The 22028-nt window shown below is 37.5% G+C and overlaps 1 protein-coding gene across 1 annotated transcript in view; it reads right to left on the reverse strand.

Moving 5' to 3' along the window:
• The window catches only part of ELP4 (elongator acetyltransferase complex subunit 4), a 136749-nt gene that overhangs the window by 114376 nt on the left and 345 nt on the right, over positions 1–22028 (reverse strand). Inside the window, exons 2-3 of the mRNA XM_062495164.1 lie at positions 16975–17010; positions 8234–8355 (exon numbers count right to left, since the gene is read on the reverse strand). Of these exons, the coding sequence (XP_062351148.1) occupies positions 8234–8355; positions 16975–17010 (158 nt within the window). The remainder of the gene's footprint in view (positions 1–8233; positions 8356–16974; positions 17011–22028) is intronic.

A 22028-nucleotide genomic window follows, 5' to 3' on the forward strand; every position in this document is an offset into this window, starting at 1 on the left:
GTACTGATTCATGTATCTCAGTCCTTAATTTAACAAAAAAAAAAAAAACAACAAAACAACAAAAAAACCCCACCAAACAAAAGAAACCACCAAAACCCACAAACAATAAAAAATCCCCAACAAAACAAAACAAAAAAACCCCAAACAAACAAACAAACAAAACAAACAAACAAACAAACAAACACCTTTTCAACTAGAACTTTATATAAGCACATTTAGAAAGGTAGAGAGCTTAAACCTGTAGTAGGCTTGGGACTGGGGAGAAATGCAGCCATAGAAAGGTTATATAAATTTGCTTTATGGGCAATACTGAAAATACTGAAATGATCTACAAATTTCTTCTTTTCTTCATATCTGCTTTTATTCTTCACAATAATTAGAATTGGAATAAAAGGCTTTCTCCTCTTCTGGCACTGGTAATTAAGTGCTATTCTTTAAAGGAAATAACTGTTTCCAAACCTGACCATGCCTGAGTGACACCTCTGTGAGAGTGTGAGAGTCTCCAGTTGTCATGACACAGATACAGCCTCAAAAACAAAGGCTGGATGGTTGCATCTATACTTCAAAACTCCTCAGCATCATGAAAGGCTTCATTACTGTCCAAGAATTACATAATTTAGGATGTAATAAATTTATGTTCTTGGAATCAAAATCAGAATTTCAGAACAGAGTATTACCAAAACATGCAGAATTTATTTACAATACTTCACCCAGAACTTGGAAATAAAAGTGTTATTTAAACAATGGACCAAGAAAAGAAGACTTGGGCTATCAGCTCATAATCTCTCTATTTCATCTATTTTTGCTGCAAAATATCTCAACTCCCACATCATAGAGCTTTGAAAAGCTTTGGGACTGACAATTTTATGGCATCAGTGTGTCAACTTCTGAGAACTGTTATATTCTCCCAGGCTAAAAAAAGACAAATCTTTCATAAGGTATAGAAAAAAACAAATCATGTAGCAGTGCATTAGTTAAAATAAAAAAAAAAAACAAACCAAAACCCATACAGCATTCCTTGGGGTCAACTAAAATACAAGTCTTTGCTATGCAGCATGAACACACAAAAAGGCAGACAAGTGCTAAAGTTATTAAGGGCAGTTTGGCTGGAAAGAAGGAAGCTTGTTGATGTTTTAAAGTTAAAAAACAAAAAGTTTGGGAGAAAAAAATGGTTTTCAGAAGCAGTCATAGTAAAAGACAATGCAATTAAAATAATTTTGTCTCCTGCAAACCAAGCTATGAAGGTTTTACTGCAAAGATGGAATAATTTATTCCAGTAATAAACCTTTTATCTTTGCAATAAACCAGTGCATGACCTGTATCTGCCAGCAATGCAGGTCCTCCTGTGTTTGCTGCCACATTACTTCGCCTGCCTTGTTTTGGCAGATGCACGAAGCAAAATCAGATTCTAACAGTTTGACCTCTCTCACTTCTTATGTTCTCCAGGGGATAATAAAATCCAAGATACAATCCCACAGCAGTTAATGAAGCTTAACCTCACACCCTCTTAATTACCAATGCATTACACCAACTATAGGCATCATACTCCTAAGCTATTTTACAATTCTAAAGAAGTACTACCGTGCTATTATTTAGCAACATAATCCATGCTGTATGTGAAATCCCTCTTACATAAAATCCTTTGATCCTTACAGGTTTCAATAACTGTATAATTAATAGTACTTAAGAATTTAAAACATTATCTATTTATGTATGAATAAATATGTTTTTCACATGGGTTTATGCAACTATTTTGAAGTGCAGTTATTACCACAAGTATGATGAAAAACTGGAAATAAAAAAATACTAAAGGGAGTACAATTCATTGTTGATCTGTAACAATAATATTTAAATAGCTTGAGTTCACATTAATTTAAGGCTCTTTTTCATCTTAATTTTTAGTATTTAAAGGACACCAGATGGTAAGTCAGGAAGTGTAAATATTTTCTTTTCAACAATATATTATATAAATGTCAGTTTAAAGGGCCCTACTCCCAAAGGGGGGGGGGGGAAGGATTCTATTTTGATTGTAAATACTTGTGAATACAAGGTGCATTGTTAAAGAACATAGATGAATGGATTACAGAATTTTTCTTTTTTTCAGCAGCCCTTATACAACAACTTATTTCCATCTCCAGGTAAGGCTGGGCTACAGAAATTTTTCTCTGACATTCAAAAAGACCTAATGGGTGTCAGGCCAGGGCAAACGAGAATTGTGTGAAGAGAAACAGGAAGCAATATACCTCTATTTTAGGAAATAAGAAAAGTCAATTGCAAGTACTCTAAATGGTATATTTTTAACCCATGAGAATATATTCTGTACTCATACACACAGAAGTAAACCCTACAGTCAGGTCACAGAACTCTTTTGCTGTGACTCCCTTGCACTGTGGCTGCATTTCACAACATTTAAACCCAGGAATGTCTATCAAACAATCAGATGATTTTTTTTTTTCAATTTCATCTTTTTCTGAATCAGTTCATGAATGCTTAAGTATGTGACAGATAAATACAGCAGAGAATGAGAAACTAAAATTACATGAAGGAACTGAGTGTCCTTGTCCCAAACTGTAAACTGTGCTGCAGTACATAATGCACTGGCTTAAGCCTAAACAGAGTTAATGATAACAGCATTATTCATGAAAACCTTCAGAAATGAGCACTGGAAGCAACAGTTCATTAACTGAGCAAAGCAACTACAAAGTTACCAACTAGATTTGTTAAGCAGGTATTTGTGGACATTGAAACCTAAACATTTAGGGTTTATCACTTTTTTGATGCATTTAAAGGCCAAGTAAGAGGTGTCTTAAAAGACCTGTGTAAGTTTAGAACTGAGATGATGAAAGAAAGTTTCCTTATTGAACAGACCAAGATTGGCAGATAAGAAATCAGAAATTTGAGCCAAACATTCATTTTCTCTGGTTCTAGAAAATCTTTTTATTAGATTGGTCTGAACTTTTGACAAGGACAAAGCTTTATGCTTTAGAGTTTCCAGAGAGGGTACTGCTTAAAAAGATTTCATTATTTTTAAACAGAAGAAATTATTTTTTCAAGTGTCTCTTTCACATCTCTACAACTTCTATATCAAGATTATAACACAGTTCATAATGGAGAAAACTGTACATTACAATATAATTACAATATTTGCATTTTAACAATAAAAAATGTAAAACAGATTTATCCAACATGCAAGTAAGAAAAGCAAAGATGAGCAAGAGCTACACAGTATAGACATTTGATTTTTCAACTCATCTGCCAGGCTTAGCCTCAACCCTCATCTTTGTGCTACCACAAGTCTTCAAAAAGAGAGGCAGGTAGTAGGAAAGTTCACTTCTGCTGTAACTGTAACTGGATTTCTGTGTATTAAGTGACACCATTTAACAGCATGCAGCAGCTGAATCACTGCAGCAAGTTCCTGAACTTTGAAAATATAATTAGAAAAAAAAAAAAAAGGAACATAGCCATACTTTCCCATATTTTTACTTTTTGAGGTACTGTGCTTTTATGAGCATGTAAAAATGTCAGATAGCTTCTCTCCCAATACTGGATAGCAAAGAGACAGCAAATAATTAGAACAGCACTCTTTGAAAACAGACAGCCCTGGCCATCAGCCTGATAATTTCTTACAGGTTTGCATTTTTTCCTTTTGACAAAACCATGGTTTAGAATCATATCCATGAGAGAAAAATACAAGCATCATGGCTGAATGTACTTTGCTGAAATAAAAAAAGTCCAGGTAGACAGCTATGTTTACTTTCAAGGCATTGTCTGCACACACAATAATGCAGCAGCTCAATGGCATTTTTGTGGTTGCTTTTCTAAACAAATAATAATAAAATTTCATTTTGCTAGGTTCCTCCTGAATTCACTTTTTCAGCAGGAAAAAGAGTAAATGAGCACATTCTGTTCTGATTTGTTGAAGGCAGAACTTTTTTAATCTTCTCCAAATTACATACTTAAGCAAAACTCACTTTAAAATATACTTTTGCTTTAGAGATCTTTTCAGCTTAGGAACTTTCAAAAGATAATGTTCCTGGAGGGGTTTCTAAAATGTTGTTCCTAGTGTTTTTTTTTTCTGAACAGCCATTACAGCTGCCCACACGCCCCTCTCAGCTTCATCACCACAGCAAGCTGCATCTTCCCCTTTCACTGTGACACCCTTTATACTCCCTTCTTGTTAGAGAACCTCCAAAAGGCAATCTCAGCTGAGTGCAGAAGTATCCTGAAGTAAAAATCCTGCTTGAAAACAGAAATGCCATTGAAAGGTAATAATCAAATATGGCACTAAACTTTTCCACAAGAGATGACAAGACAGGTCTAGAAAGCAGTTCTGGACCTCCCAGTCTTCCACCTCAGGCTTCCAGGTACCAAATGGAATGGTCACTGATAGAGCACTGGCCAGGGTCCCACAGGTGAAATGTAGTGCTACAGGGGATGCTAGTTTGTTTTCTAGCACAATAATGATCTGTAGGTCTTTCTTACAAGACAAATCATAGAATCACAGAATGTTTTGTGCTACAAAGGACCTTAAAGATCATCTCATTCCAACTCCCTGCCACGGGCAGGGACACCTTCCACTGTCCCAGATTCCTCAGTGCCCCATTCAGCCTGGCCTTGGATACTTCCAGGGATGGGTCAGCCACAGCTTCTCTGGGCCACCTGTGCCAGTGCCTCAGCACTTTCACAGGGAAAAACTTCCCAATATCCAACTAAGGTTCGCCCTCTGTCAATTCAAAGTAATTTCCCCTTGTTTTGTCACTACACTGCCCTTGTGAAAAGTCCCTCTCCAGCTCTCTTCTAACCCCTTTAGGGACTGGAAGGCTGCTGGAATGTCCCCCCAGAGCCTTCTCCTCTCCAGGCTGAATAACCCCAATTCTCAGCCTCTCTTCACAGTAGAGGTGCTCCAGCCCTCTGAGCATCTTTGTGGCATCCTCTGTACTCAATCCATCAGGTCTGTGCCCATTTTTTGTTGGGTGTCCCAGAGCTGGATGCAGTGCTCCAGGTGGGATCTGAGCAGAGCAGAGCAGAGGGGCAGGATCCCCTCCCTTGCCCTGCTGCTCAAGGTGCTCTGGATGCAGCCCAGGGCACATTTGGCTTTCTGGGCTGTGAGTGCACATTGCTGGGTCCTGCTGAGCTTCCTGTCAACCAACACCCCCAAGCCCTTCTCCTCAGGGCTGTTCTCAATCCATTCTCAGCCCTGCCTGTGTTCCTGCTGGGCATTGCCCAGCCCAGGTGCAGGACCTGGCTCTTGGCCCTGCTGAACTGCACGAGGTTCCCCAGAGCCTCTCCAGGCTGTCAGTGTCCCTTTGGATGGCATCCCTGCCCTCCAATGTCCCCCCTGCAGCATACAGCTTGGTGTTGTCAGCTTGGTGCCTTCCATCCCACTTTGCACAGGCTCTACAGGAAAAGCAACTGAACAGAGCAATCTTTATTGTCAAGGTAAGTTATAAATAATCCCCTTTTCCTCATTAAAACTTGTGAGAATCAGTTCTACTCCCCAGCCTAAATAACATGATCAAGAATAAAAGTAAAGAAATTATTTTATAGACAGTTTAGGCAGTTGTAGAATTTTAATGCCAAACCTGAAGTAATTTGACCATTAGATAAATTTTCCATTTACCAATGCATGCAGTTTTATTTTACGATCAGTCACAGAAGTGATCATATAATTTCTTATATTATGTACCATTCCCAGTATTTATGCCTTTAAAGTAAAAAGTTGCCTTTTTTTGGAAGGATGCAGAGTGAACAGAATTGCTCTCAAATGTTTAAAATACTTTCTGAAAATCAGCATGTATATAGTTCTGTTGGTTTTACCAGAGATGTATAATTTTTCAGCATTACGTCTTAATGCCAGTTTCCTGAAGGAGCTTTGACTACAAAAGGCATGAATATATTTTCAAAGGATGATGGATAAATTGGTGGGTGGTTATATAATATATCTTAGGCAGCTGATCAGGGCTTTTTATCCTGTGCCTGTCTTTTAGTTATACACAATTTCAAGATAATTATGGTCTATAAGAATGTCTTTTCCCTTTCCTACTACCAGCAATATTTGTCTTGGTTACAAGTTCAAGAAACTTCCAATTGCATCACAAAACTGGAATAGGGCAATTATGGCATCTCGTCAGGGAATTGAACATGCAAATAGACTGATCATTAAATGGACATTTAATATGGACATGGTATGGACAGTTAATGAACTGCCTTTGTGAAATACACCAGCTAATATATTGAATCCATACTTGAATTTTACAAAATAAAGCCCAAGCATAACGTGTAAGTCAGGTTGGTACCTACCATGTCTGCGTTACCTTTCCAGTAAAAAATCCAGTCCAGTCAGATACTGAAAAGAAATTAATTACTAATCTCATTAAATAAAGTGCCACGCTATTCAATGGTAAATTATGCTACATTAAAATCCCAACTCGGTGGAGTCATCCAAATCCCAAGTAGCTCATTTTTATGACAGGAGAGGTCTTCTTGAAGTGCCTGAAGGTGAGGGTTACTTTGCTGACACAATACACATCAGAGAAATTAACTCTGCTGTGCCTTGTCTGCTAAACAAAAGAAGTGCTGAATAGCTGAGGTGAGAGTAAACAACACAGACAAGAATATTGTTGGATACACAAGGACACAAAGGGAGGAAGAAATCAAAATAATATTATGTTTTCCTCAACCTTCCTGCAGCAATGTTATCCCTCCATTTATAGCCTCTTATAGTAGCACCACCATGGAGTTGCAACAGAGGAATGCAACATTCCTGCCTAGTGTCCACCCCTGAAAATTAAGAAGCAAAATTATTCCATAGCAGACAACAGAGGCACATCAAACTAACTGCCCCCAAACTCAAAGTGGTACAAGGTATATGGCAGATGTATGTAACAATGTCTGATGATCATCACATAAAGGCATAAAGGAGCCGGAAAAAACATGACAGACTACAAACAACTGAATCAAAGGTGAATGAAAGAAAAACAGAATGTACATTAGCTACTCCCTTTTAAGAAAATTTAATTCAATGCAAAAAAAATACTGATTTGGATAATTCAATCTCAATGAGAAAAACAACTGCAACAATTCTATCATCAAGGAGTCAATACTTGATTATCAGTTATTTAAAACCACTTAATTTAGAAAATATTGCACATTCTTATGTAATTCACACTTGAAAATCATATTTTAACCTATTTGTTTCACCTTTATTCTAAACCACAAGTGATAAAAAATTTCACCCTTAAATGAACCTTCTTTAGGTTCAAGAGAATTAAAAAATTGATTTTTCACAACTACAACAATTTAATTTCAGTGAGAATGTACTTTTCCCTGAATACTGAGGATAATATTCAATAGGGAAGCATAGAATTTACCATCCCTAGGTAGGAAAACAGAAGAGAAATAATTTTGTCCAGAAATAGTCTCTGAAGACACTTAAGGAAATAGCCAGACTTCACTTGATGCAGAAGTAATCAGTAAATTATATGTTACTTCTGATATTAGGAAAACGCAGCCTTAGAAAGACATAAAATATTTAATGAAATTTTGCAAGATTATCCTCACACTTCAGCATTTTTTGCACTGTTGATCAGGCACTTTCCCTTATGTAATTTTCTCATAACAGAAACTATCAGTGTTTGATAGGAAGTCCACTGAAGTCTGAAGGGATCCTTTCTGTAGGACCTGATCCAAAGCTGACCATGGTCCCTAACACAAAAAAGAGCCAGAATGAAATGTAAGTGGAAAGGAAATCGTAAAGACGTTAAACGGTGGTTTTATTTTCTACAGGAAACTACCATAAATAACCACACAAACTGTACATTGTTTCTACCACAACCTACTGGAAGCAGCTTTACTCTTCCTCCTGGGCAGGAGGAAACTGTAAGCAAGTTGGGTTTAATGAAACCATTCCACTAAGCCAGCCAGGCTCTCTGCTTTTCATCCATAACCAAAAGAAGGAATAAACAGGTTCCGAGTCTGATTTCTTACTCCGTTGTCTGTAGATGGGAGGTAGAGACCTGGATTTAATTCCCAAATCTGGCTAGTGTAAATACTCCTGTACCTCCCAAGACATTCTTATGAATCACCAAGATTAATCTATTTGTTGTCACACAACATATACAATGTATTCTAGATATTTCATACACACACTATAAACAATATATACACTTTAAAATGCATTTAATTCATCAAGAGATTACAGCTTTACTTATCAAAAGCAATGGGTCTTATTTACCTTCAAAATGTTGTCAGGATGCTCTTTGGCAGAAGCAACAAACAGGTCATGTCCACAGACAATTCCCTCGGCGAGAAAATACTTGAACAACAAATTGGAGTAAAGGCCGTATTTATCCTCCTCTGTGGAAACAAGAATGGTTGGATTATTTTTTTATTGTTGTTGTTAGATAAATTGCCCACCTGTAGGTTCACAACACTGTAAAATGCCTCTTTGGGTCTATCTCCTGGAGTATATAATGTACAACAGATAGCAAAGGCAAAACAGGATTCAAAAACTTTTAAAATAGTGCTGGATAATACTGCATTTCTAATTTTTCAAGCCAGAGGAATCGTTCTCAATCAGGAACTGGATCCTAAGATATGGATGTAAGCAGGAATGTGTTCCTTACAAGGCTTCCCATAACTATCAACTAAGATGGCTGAATTCATGGATTGATGGAAAGGGGTTCCTTAATTTAGGAGAACTATGTTAATATTTATATTATTAGCGCTTAAAGAATGCTTAAAATATTTGTTACCTGGTGCTTTTCAAAGTTCAGCCATATTTGGCATGCTAAACATACACAGAGGTTAACATTCAGAATAAAGACATTCTTATGTCTGCACTTCTTCCAAAGTTGTGTAAACTACAAAAATCAAATGGATACACTGAAGAAACCAAACAATTACCAAGGCTGTTTTTGAAAGCTAACCAGAGCAAAATCAGAGCAAATTCAAAAGACTTGTGAATTTACAGTTTAAGCAGTGAGACAACACTTGCTCGCTGATATTGTGAATACTGGCCCACTGAAGTGAAAATACAAACTGACTTCAGAAAGACCAGCATTTCCTTCAGCTTTCCTGTGCAAGTTAAGTGTCAGAAATTACCAGAACTAGGAAATCTTAATGAACTCATACAATTAAAATTTAGTATAACTTCAAGCTATGAGAAGTGGATGTGTGCGTAACAACTGAAATCTGAACCATCTCTGGTGCTCTTTATTTGTAGGAAATACCAACAAGAGAAGTGTTAATGCTTTTTAAAGTTTTTTGGGAGAAAAATAAATGTGCTACATTAGGTTTCACTTTTTCATCTCTTAATCTGGCTACTGGAAGACAACATACAGGGATGGTGAAAAAGAAAAATACAGAGAGAGATATTTCTTTACACAGAACCAACAAGACTCAATTCATTCTTTGTGTGACCTGGAAAATATTTCCTAACTACACATATGAAACAGTAAAACTAAAAATAAAAAAATCCAGTAAGAGAGAGAAAATAAAAAAGTTGTCATTCATATCCAACTTGCAAAAAAAAAAAAAACACTAAAGAGGAAAATAAAAATACTCTAATTTTGACATGTACCAGAATCAAAATGAATCAATGGAGTGAAGGAGAAAAGAATAGAAGTGTATATCCATAAAGGAAAAATAAAACTAAAGCAGTGGGGAAACTTAAGAAACAAATCACAGGAAAGTATTGTTGTACTGCTACACTCCTAAGATCTTGCACATGTACTGATACTTTCAGTGCTTAGACTAATCAAGTATTCAAAACCACTGGAAAAAAATCCCATTGTCCAAGTGATATTCCTCAACCTCCACAGGATATTGGGCAAAACAGAAATTATTTCCTGCTTTTTAAAATTTCACTTTTAAATTCAGTAATTTGGGATAGTAGGGTCACTAGATGTTACTCTAAATCAGTAGCTCAAAACAGAGAAAAATGTTTCATAATCCAGTCACTAAACCAGGAAATTACATAAACCTGGATAGCCAAATAAGCCACGGGGAGTACAGTAATAACAACATTCTTACTACTAGTACTAGCCACTCTCCAGTTTGTTGCAGAGTCTTAGGGTTTTAAGAATTTAGATTGTATTAACAGAACTTACCTTTCATACTGTTGATCGGCTTAAGAGGCCGCATTAGCCTTCAATGTACTTGCAATAGCATATTGATTTATTTATTTATTTTTTTTAACAATGGTCTTGTGACAAATATGGACAGCTCTGAATCATAAAAAACACAGGACTGGCAAAAGCTTACTGGTGATGGCACTGGGTTCCTCGTCAAAATTTCATCAGGACGGGTTTCCAAAAGAATTACAAACTGCCATTTACCTGGGAATTTTGAGCTATTAATTAAATATTGGATACACTTTACTCTTGCATCCTTATGAAGCCATTAATAGTGTTACTGAAGAACTGCCTTCCTACTGACTCAGGGATGAGACTGAAGATGTAGATGCACACATGAAACTCAGGTGGACAAGAGACTCAATTACATAAAACTGAAACGTTACCATTTCAGAAACAAAAGGCAGAACTGAAACCACCTAAGGTTCTGAAGAAGTATTACTGTCATATTTTGTAAATACAGTCTTTGTAGTCTGCTTAAACCGTTCCAAGAGGAAAATAAAACTATGCTGAGTAAGTGTCTCTTATAACTGGAGTCCAGAACACTGCCCCCTCAAGCAATGGCCCCCTCATTAGCCATGCTTTGGTTGCTTACTGCATTATCATTAGTAATATATTATTCACAGTATATTGATTTCCATGTGCTAATCTCCATCTATGAAGCTCTCAATTTAAGAACCAAAGACCTCTAGAAATCAAAGTGGCAGCATGAGATTTACACTTCTTTTTTTTTTTTTGATTGTCTGAGCTACCTGAAAGAAGCCACCAAGGCTCCCCTGTAATCACACCACTGCAGCAGAAGTCACTGGAGGGAGACAATTTGTCACATCTCCCTCCCTTTGAACAAAAGAGGAAAAGGAACACTCATCAGGCACTCTGGAAAGACCTTCAGCTGTAACATTTACATCATCCTCGCTGAATGAAAAATCTCAGGTTCTCAGCTTTTATCTACAGGTTAAAGTTCACCTTCTTCACCATCTAAAGCACAGAAACACTGAGTTGATATGTACTTAACTGACATTTAATGGAATATAAGAAAGTATCTCGTTTAGTCCAAGTGCTTTATGGTTTGAGTCTGTGTGTACAGCTATACAGACAGTCTTTGTGGATCATCATTTTTGATACTAATCATTCCTTAGAAAGTAAAGAACATACTCCATTTTTTGTGCCAAACATAACACGGAACCTCCATAAACCATGGATAAATACAAGAAATCATACGATACGTTGGCGATTATTTAACTAAGCTAAGAAGAAATATAGCTGTAATAGTTAAGAAGACTTTTTTCTCAAGTTTCATTTGAAATGCTGAAATGTTAAAGCATATTTTAGGGAATAAAGCAACAAAGAACAGGGATATAAACATTTTAACTGACTTTGATATCAAAGACTACGATTCATTCTGTTGACTCATTGATTTATTTGTAATATAACAGGGCTAGAGCGGTTCTTACTCTGCCATACCCTTCCAGAACATATTTGCAAAACTACAAGGAATTTTCAAATTAGCAATTTAAAAACATGTTCCGTGTAAGGAAACTTAATTTTTACATGAGCCTTTCCTTTCTTCTTAAAGTGATTTTCATAAGAGTAAACTTACAGTAAAAAAAGTAAATTAAGAATTGGAGAGTGATCTAAATATAAACCACCTCATAGTCTCCTACAGTACTCTAAGGATTAGATGTGTCTCAGAAAGCCTTTACAAACAGCGTATCTGGAATTGTTAAAGTCAATGCATCTGTAAGAATCCCTCAGTTCTTCAATTTGTCAGATAGAGGATGCTTTTTATTGATTCATTTCTAGGTCACTAAACTTTTGTGGTATTCAAAAGATCTGAAGTGCATCCATATGGGGCTTTTCTGATAGCATCCATTGTACCCTGGTTTCAATAGTTACGTTACTATTCAAAACCGAAGTAGTACAGCTTTCTCCTTGTAAATAAACAAACAAATCATTTAGCACAGGTACTTCAGCAGCTCACTGATTACTTTCATAGAATTCCACAATGAAATACTTTCCTGACAATGCTTGGACTTAGCATTTGAATGGCTAGGATATCTTTCCAAACCCCTCCACATCCAAAAGAATTACCTTCACTCAGTTACGCTAGGAACTAACACTTCAGATCATTTTAGTCAATACTCAGGACAAGCCTGGCCCAAATCCTTAGTCTCAGCCTCCACACTAAAGAGCTGCCCCGTCAGCAGCCTTCATTGTGAACTTCACTTCCAGCTCCTAAGGCACACAAACAAATAAGATTCTTGCAGCTGCAGCCTCTTTTCTGGGTCCAGTCCCCGCAAATCACATGGCACTGCACAGCTTTCTCTGATTCTTTTGGAACAAAGAGTGTTCTCCAGCTAAGTAGCAGGTGAGTAACTAGTGAAGCGTGAAACTATACAAGGGAAAGAGATTATTTACCTAGAAGTTATGCATATTGTCTCCAGGACAAAAGCTCTTCTGATCCTACAGATAAGGATGTAAATAAAATAGTCTATTGTGATGGCTATCCACTGGTCTCCTTCCACATGAGCGTGCTTTCATGGCTGAAACAGTCAGTATTGTCCTCGTGTGCAGTGAATTCCAACATATAACCTTGCTGAACATTAAGGATAAAGACCAGCTCCTACTTATGGGTCTTTTCAGCACTGCACTGTATAAGCTGCAAAATATATAAGGGACATTCTTGGCACCTTTGTGCACGGACTGTCTGTAGCTACCACTCAAAGAAATTTGTGGGTCGCAGAATTAGGTATAGAATCTTTCAGCTTTTATCTAGGGCACAGAAAACAAAAGAGAGCAGATATGTATTTTTTTACAACGCCTGGCACAATTTTTTTAAAATTAAGGAAATAAATCTAATTATAGAAATTGATATGTAACCATGCGACCTTAAGGAAAAGCTCCCTCTGCACAGAGGCATTCATGTTCCAAGAGAGGGATGCAGAATAGGCACTAGAACTGGAAGAGGAATAAAAAGTCAGGAACAAAATCCACCATAAGGTAACAAGTATCCTATCTATAAATACTGTATTTATAATACCTAGCTTTCAAACATCACTATTAAACAGCATGAAGGTCTTTGAAAATCTCCAGTGGTCATTTGTAGTATAATTGCTTAAAATTATGAGAGCTGTAAGAAGAAAGAATAAGCCCACAACAATGTAATGTACAGATGGTTTATTTTTTTTTTCTCTGCACAAAGTCTAGACAGGTTGCCCTAAAGCTGCCAAAAGCCTGTCATAGCCTATCAGTATTGATAATTTTTTTTACCAGATAGATGGTTCTACATTGTGGTCCTATGACCTAAGGTGTGTCTTTCTCTAGCTATGAAACATCTCTCTAAATTGCTGCAGGTTATAAAAAGAGATTATTTTAATAATCTGAAATTCCATTTAAAAGATACTTTTCTAATGTCCACGTTTACTAAGCTTGAGGGGGTATACTTTGTGTCACTTGCATTTAATTAGCACATGCCAAACCAGAGTTGTCAAACACATAAGTTACAATATTTGGCATTTGGCCATACTTCAGGAAGGTGAATTCTGTTAACTGGTATTTTGTAGAATTATATTTAGCAAATCACTGTTTTGTACCTCTCTTGAGATTATCTTTTTCAGCTTTAAAAAGATGATAAATTCAGTTATATTGACAAGTGAAGAGAGCTCTTACCAGTCAGGTTAAATTGCATGCCTAACAAAAATAATAGTAGCTAATTAAAGTAGCTGAAACTGCTTCAAGGCTTAGAATGTACAAGCACAGACCTGTTTTGCACCAGACAACTTTAACTTTTAATAACTGACCTCAGCTACCAACAAAACCCCTCCTACTGATAATCTTTAAAACATTTAGCTGTCAGTGACCTTGTCAAAACTGGGGCTTTTAGAGGTAAGCAAGAATAGGTTTTCACAAGGTGCCCAGGACACATCTAGTGAGGGTGCTGTAGCTCACTGTGCAGAAGGTGTTACATAAACAAAGCTCACATTTAAAAACAAAATAACATCCTCCTGCAAACTCTTCCTGGGCTGGCAAAACACACATGCAACAGCTTGAAGTACATTGGAGTGGAGAGGGGGAGAAGTGTGTTTATCCTACTTGTTTGTTTTGAGAAGAGAGACTCTTCTGGGAAGCTGATGACCACAAATGTGGTCTAACATCCATACTGAACAAGCTGCTTTGATGGGGGTTCCGTATCAGAATGTTTCTTAGAAACCTACTAATGTAAGAATTTTTTTAAACTAAAGTACTAGTTAAAATCCTAATTCCTGACAGATGAAGAAATCCCAGGAAGTTTCAAGCTGCTCTGGTAGAACACCATATGAACACCATGTGCTTCAACTCTCTAATTTTCATATAATTAAAACACTGTCTAAAGAATATACCATAGAATTAAGTTCAACTGAAAATCACAATGCTCTTTATTATGAATTGAGTTTTAAAAACTTGCTCAAGTTCGTATTTCAAACAGTATTTTACAGTCTTATCAAGTAACCTGTGCCATTACTGTATCTTCAGAACACAACAGTTAAAATAAATATTTTAATACCCTGAATCTACTATTATTTGGTTAAATTAACCAAGATAATGCGTCAAATAATGAAGATGAGCATTTAATTTGCAAAGGGAGCTAAGCTAAAAGTAATGCAATTTATTCACACCTTGGAGAATGTTGAAGAAAGGGGGAAGAATTTAACCTTTTTATAACACTTGGAGCACAACACAGAAAGATCTTCCTAGGAGGTTTATCACTGACAGCTTCAATCCTGATAATATTAAGCTTGCCTAGACTAATCTCATGACAGAATTTCTTGGTAGGCTGACAGGATATTCTAACAATGTCATTACAATGTTACCTGCACCAACTTTAAAAATTAGTCCCAACATTTTTAGACTAATGAGTCATGAATAAATACAGTTCCCGCTTTCAGACTTTTTGTATATAATTATATGTTTTGAAATAACATATGGTAGGTCTCATTTGGGGAAAAAAATAATTTTCAGACGTAAAATAGGCATTCATATTTGGGTTTCTGTCAAGCTAAGTTTCAGATCAGATCACAAATACACAAGCAACACAGGGGATAAGCAAATTAAAACCTACTGAGTATGGCCAGATATGCCCTAAGAGGAAACAAAGTTGGGGTTAAAATCCTTTCAGGAAAAATCTTCCATCTAGCCATCAGCATCCACATGACTGTTTTTCACATCCACAACACCCTGTGGTGAAATATTGCACCACTTCTTTCATTTAATGGCAGTTATCCTGCCAGCAGGTTCACTGAATGCCACCCAGTCTGTCTACTGGAAGGGGTAGTGAATTTTTTAATGGGAAGACAAAATCAATCTAGTCTCACAACCTCTGATTTATGAAAAATATAACAGGCTCTAACTAAGTTCTAATCTTCTTCTTCCTTTACCACAGCAAGATTGCAGCTCTTCTCAAACTGAAAATGGTTGGAATTAGGTAATGCGAGTTATTTTTCTGGCAAGCAACTATAAAAATTACTTAATCTGCACCAAACCACACACTAATTGATACAATTTATGTAAAAATCAACATTTTCTAAGACTCCATAACACATCAATAACTGTCTCTAATAATGGATACAATGCAGAAATAAACACTAGCCTTGAAATAACAACAAGCCATAGTGAGAGCAATTACTTTGCTCAGTGCCAAACAGAAAATTTTATTCAGTCTTGAGTGCAGGTTACATGAGCCCTATACCAACAGAAAGCAATATGTTGTAATTCTAATAGTGGCTAAAAGAGATTTTAAATAAGTTTTCCCCAGATCCCACTGTTTAGTTCTTCAGTGTTAAGACCAATTTTTGAACTGCAAGAATTCAAAATACATAACCAAAACTCTAGATACAAATTCAGTTTCTCAAGTGATGGCTGTGTTTCCACAGGGAAAGTAAACACAGGTAAAATATTAGCACCACAATGTTTTCATCCCTTTTTAGAAGATGATTGAAAATTATTGATTAAATCTGTCTCAAGGCTGAAAAGCCACACTCTGCAGAGCTTCTATGGGTGTCTACAACTAGAGACAAGCAGGGTCTTAAAACACTCTACAGGCACAACTTCTTTGAAACCACCCAAATCACCCAGGCATGTGCCAGTCTGCTTTGTGCCTAGGCAAGGCTGAAATCTAGGCACTGTTCTCAATTACGAGATCAAGTGCTCCTTCAGGGTAGAGATTAATACAAGAATTCTTAACTTTTCTGCTGGTTTTGTGTCAACTCAATCAAACAGAAAGGAAAGCTGGACACCTCAGCTGCAATGGAGACACGGTCCCAGAGATCTGCACTGTGGTCAGTAAAAGGAATTCTGGTGTAACCTATTTAATCATCTCAGTGTGCCTCATCCCCACCCTGACAGAAAGCAGACTTCCATCCCCTTGCTCTCAGCTGGTTCTGGCAACCAAAAGATTGAAAGGTTCTGCACTGCACATGTTCCTCAGGTAGCCAACCTTCAAAAAACCCCTTTGTGATGATACACAGTTTGAATCCAACAGCAGTTTACAAAATCTTAACTGATTTATGTACTTTGCAAATAAGTGCTGAAATGTTGCTAAACGCCCTGTTTTCAAACAGAATGCTGGGGTATTCTTTGTGGGAGCTCAAGTCTTTCTAAAATGAAGGTTTGGAGTCACCTCCAGCAATTCTTGAGATAGACAATAGTCCATTCTGAAGGCTACACAAAGTGAAGGAACCCGAGAGTTATACTTTCTTAAAGTCTCACTTCAAAAAACAGTGAAAAGAGATGCTGTTCCACGAATATATTAAAGAGTGAAATGCTTCAGAACATGGCTTGAAACATCTATAAATTCTATACTAACCAATAAGAAGAAGGGTTCCAACAGCTACGCCTCCACCTGGAAACAAAACAAAATGAAGAATAAAGTAAGACTACATTTTAATACTATGTTAGAGAACAATTAACTTTTCTTAGTTTAGAAGTCAAAGAAAGGTGATAACGGGGAATTTAAAAATATAAAAGTGAACAACATTTTAATTACCTTGGCAATACTTACTACAATTCTCTATTATGAAATAATTATACATTACACGTAATTATATACTGCACATTACAATTACTTTCACAATATACTGTACTATCATCATTGTGGTAAAAAGATCCTGCAGAGCTCTGTGCAACCACGCTCAAGTACTACAGTGGTGATGTATGGTCTGAGCCAGCAGATTTTTACTCAGATGACTATTGTGAGTAATCATTCTCCAGAGTAAATTAATATTAATCACTATGAAGTGATATTCCGTTGTATCAAGAAGGATGTAACTAAATGTGCTAAGATTTTAGTAGATTTTAGCAAATTCCCACCCAAGTCTTCAAGGCAAAATCCTGGCTCCACTGCTTTTTATTTTACTGCTGAAAATGGACACGGCAGCAAGACTTTTACCCACTGAAACCTGGGCTGGGAGATCATAAATGTCACAATGAAAAAACATACACTACTGAAGACATTAAAAAGTCTTTTATAGTAAGCCTTGGATATACCAACTCCATGAATTCCTTTACAAGGACAGCAAAAGGAAAACTCCTATTTTATTTTAGGGAAAGAATACGCTGACTAATAATCTGAATTCCAAGAATTACAACAGTGGAATAACCTGAAATCAGACCATTTTGTTTAACGATTATGTAAGACTGTGACAGGAAAACTAAAACCCCCTGAAGTGCTCAGATGGCCATATGTAACCAGCCTACTGAAATGTTTCACATGGGAACTGCAGGATGTTCTCTGCAATTTTGTACTGATTTAAAAGCAAGTTAGGAGCAAACCAATTGATGAATCCCATCAGCACTGTATGCAAAGCTCCAGAATAAGTCAGTTCTGGACTGCTCAGAGGGACTCCAGTGAACAGGATCTTTCATTTTATACTTTTATACATTTGACAGCTCAATAAACTCCACTAGAAATTGATTCCAATATGAGTTGGATCAAATTCTTAATCTTCAGCTTTGCTAGTGGGACTACAAATGCCTGCAGTATCTGTAATGTTGACATATACTGAGAAGGAAGAGAAAAAGAAAATTGCTCTTCCACAGGCCAAAAAAGTGCTAATTTTGTTGCATAATAGCACCTGAATTAAAACCAGAACAGGATCACTTTGCCATCATGTCATGATGCCCACAGTTTGAGCAGTACTTGGCACTGTGTTTAGTCAGAAAGTGTTTAGTCAGCTACTAATCTCATAGTTATAGAGAAGCAGATGTTTTAAGCTAAACTCCTCAGTCAAGATGGACAAATGCCTCAACACCTACAGCAAGATGATCAGGCAATCAAATATTTTCTAGATATCAAAAAAATCTCCAAACAAACCAATTTTAACTGCTGTTTATCAGAAAATTAGAATCACTCATTAAATCCCCATGTTCTAAGCCAATGATTTTTGTTCCATTTATTTGTTCAGGAAATAAATACAAATGAACCCAAAAGATGTACCACAGGGGAAAGCAAAAAAAAAAAAAAAAAACCAAAAACAAAACAAAAAAAAAAAACCAAAAAAACCTAACCAAAACAAACAAAAAAACCCCCAGAACACATGGGGTATTAACAACAGTTGTTTTAAATGAAAACATGCTTTATACAGCCCATAGTAAAGAAAAGCTCCAAATACTGAGATTTTACCAAATCCTAGGTTGACACAGAAAACATGATTAAAGCAGGTATAGGTAATGTATTACCTCATGGCAATAAGAAGTTGAGAAACTTGATTAGGAAAAGTTAGTTCACATGTAGCCATGACAGAAGTAGCGTCTCTTCTGCTTTTACAGTAAATTTGTTTCTCAGACAGTGCAGCCAGAATTGTCTCAAGCTGCATTTTCAGATCATCAATGGTACTGTTTCTACAAGGCAGAGCTGTAACATATGTGCACGTACCCTGGTTGCTAAAGCCAAACTCAGGTCAGAGCCTTGTCTTTATGTTATCAGATGTAGTGAGTGGTTTAAACAAGCATCTTCTATTAGAAGGAATCCAAAACTATTGCAGTTACCATGGTTACATCTTCGTATTACAACCAGCAACAATACTGGTAAATTAAACAAAAGACAGAAAACAGGAAAAAATAGCAGGAATGCTGATGGGATCAAAAAGAAGAGGCAAAATCCTTAAGTTTCCCAAGAAAGTAGCTGTGAACTTATTATTCTTCCTAATTCTGCTATTTCAATCTTTCTTTGCTAGTATTTAAGGCAGTAGAATATTTAAACATCTAAGCAAGATTTGTAGTTTCCACACTGCTACTTACAACATTTAAGACCTTATGAAGACAAGCACAACAAACTTTGCAAGCTGAGAAATGTCCAGATGGTTTTCAAAGCATATCCTTGGCCTTTTTTCGAGCAGCCTGAAACTAAACATTCAATACCAGGCACATGATGGTTATATGACACAGGAATTGTGGCTCGTGGCAGAGAACTGCTCTGGCACACATCAGGCAGATATGGCCCATAAACCTTGAAAACGAACTTGAATATAAAGTCATCCAAAGGAAATTCACTCCTTTAGAGCCACCCACAATGTAACAATCTGACAACAGCTGTAGGGTGAAAGAAACCCCTCTTTGGATTCTTTGCCTTTTCCTCTCTTCAGAAGCTCCTCACTAGACCTGTGTGAGATAACACCATGCTTTCCCTCACTCACACTTACTCACAAGTTGGCAAATAATCCTGTATCTGGGTTAGAGATTCTGAACAGAGCAAACTTAAATTCAAGCCCAAGCCAGAGGTCTACAAGACTGCCCTAGTGACTGTTACAAAGTACGTCCATGAAAATATCATACTGAAAGAGTTCCTAGTAACTTCCATTTGGGACTTTACACAAAAGAAGGGATTGTCCTCAGTCCCTGGTGACAATAAAATTTAAATATTTTACAGTCAATTATTTAACTGCTAGTGGGCAAGACAAAAGAAGAAAAGTACCAATATTCTTTCAGAAACACGTAAACAGCATTCTGCAGTACATTTATGAAGCATTTTTGCACCCAGAAAAAGGACACAAAGCAGACCAAGTCAACACTTGTACAACCACCAGCATGATGGGCTGCACCATTAAGAGACTCAAATGCTCAAAGGATGTTCCCCTTCACCCAGCACTCCCCAGATCACATCTGGAACTTGAGGCCCAGATGACTTTGAGCCTCTCCGTTCAAGAAAGAGTAAAGAAAAACTGAAGTGAGTCCAGGGAGGGGAATGAAAATGGGGTAACTGATTCAAGAGGAGTGGCTGAAGGGAGTGGGCTTGTTCAGCCTGGAGAAGAGAGGAAAACCTGAAGGCCCTGGGGTATAGTATTCAAGAGAAGCTACTGACATACAGCTGAGCTCTTTACTGAGGTGCAGTGGGACGGGAACAAGCAACAAATGGGAGCTGAAACAGGAGAGGTTCCCAGTGGATATAAGGAAAAAAGAAGATTCCCTTCAAAAATAATTAAGCATTGGACCGGGTCATCCTGAGGTGCTGCAAAATCTCTGCCATTGCAGATTTTCAAGATTCAACTGGACAAATCCCTGAGCAATCAGCTCTGAATTCAGAGCTGAACCTGCTTTAAGGCTGCAGAGGGTAAACTCTTGAGGTCCCTCCTCAGTCTCCAAAAGTCAGTGATTCTGTACAGGTTCACCCCGCTGGAAGTCTGTTCCAACAACGCCTGGCATCAGTGGAAACTTTATTATAGTCAGCATGCTTAGCATCAGTCTTTCTTGACCTACCCACTCAGCCTCCAAAAATCAGGGTTTTAAAGGCTAGGAGGTTATCCAAGGTTTAACATAGAAACGTAGAGTCCAGGTTTTCAGAGATGCCACAACACAAAAAATAAATAAAACCTAAAGTACTGTCAAAAGCTGCTGTTCCTAGGGGCAAGGAATTTCCTTGATGTTCAAGTATAAATATTAGTAAGCTCAGGAAATTATGAAATATTTAAGAGACAAGGAAAATGTAGAAGGGATCTTGGGTTTATGGGAAGTGTCCTCAGTTTCCAAAACAAACCACTAATTGTGTTAGCAGGTGCCTAGAACTTCAGAAGACTGCCACCACGGGAGCTGTCTACGTCTTCTGAGCCATGCTGTGCAGAATCCACTGTTTCTAAAAGGAAATATGAACTGAGATATTCAATGCAAATCTGCTTTTTGTGCAATTAAAAGGCTTCACAAATTACACTCACTTAATGAAACATTTCTCTCTCAAGCAGGAAGAGCTTCCTCCACAATGATCCTAATTCCTGATTAAAGTGCACACACACACATAAAAAATTATATACAGGTTCCAGAAAGTCCTTTACACAATGGATACAACTTTTACATTATCATGAATCATACAGAGTATCCCTAGAGAGAAAAGTGGCGCATTCTGTGTACTCCAAGGAGGAATGAACAAAGCTAAAATCGGGCCATTCTTAGCTAAAAGTATGTAAATCAAAGACGCACTGCAACTGTGCGAAGAACTAGAGGATCACACATATAAACCGCGCTGTTTATACCAGCAAATGAATTAGTTCCCAATCCAGGGGAAAGTGCCAGTTCACAACACCGATGTAGTTCACAACACTACGGCAACAGTCGCAACAGATGGGTCCACGGGACCATCTCACACCCTGACACCGACAGCAGGCAAAGGCAGATCCACAACAGCAAAACCAGCGTCGCACCAGCGCAATTTATCTAGGTGGGGCACTTTAATGATGTAGCAGCGGCGAGCAAGGCAGGAAAGACACACTGAGAAATCCCAACACGTTCCAACACCTGCCCCACCGGAGAACGCGAACTACCCGGGTTTACCGGAGCACCCACGGCTTTCCAAGCCGAAACCCTGCCCGTGACAGCGGGAAACGCGCCGGCAGCGCACGGCGCTCCGCTCCGCTCCGCTCTGCGGGCTCACCG

This window comes from Cinclus cinclus, chromosome 6 (genome assembly GCF_963662255.1).
Source record: "Cinclus cinclus chromosome 6, bCinCin1.1, whole genome shotgun sequence".
Classification (NCBI taxonomy): domain Eukaryota; kingdom Metazoa; phylum Chordata; class Aves; order Passeriformes; family Cinclidae; genus Cinclus; species Cinclus cinclus.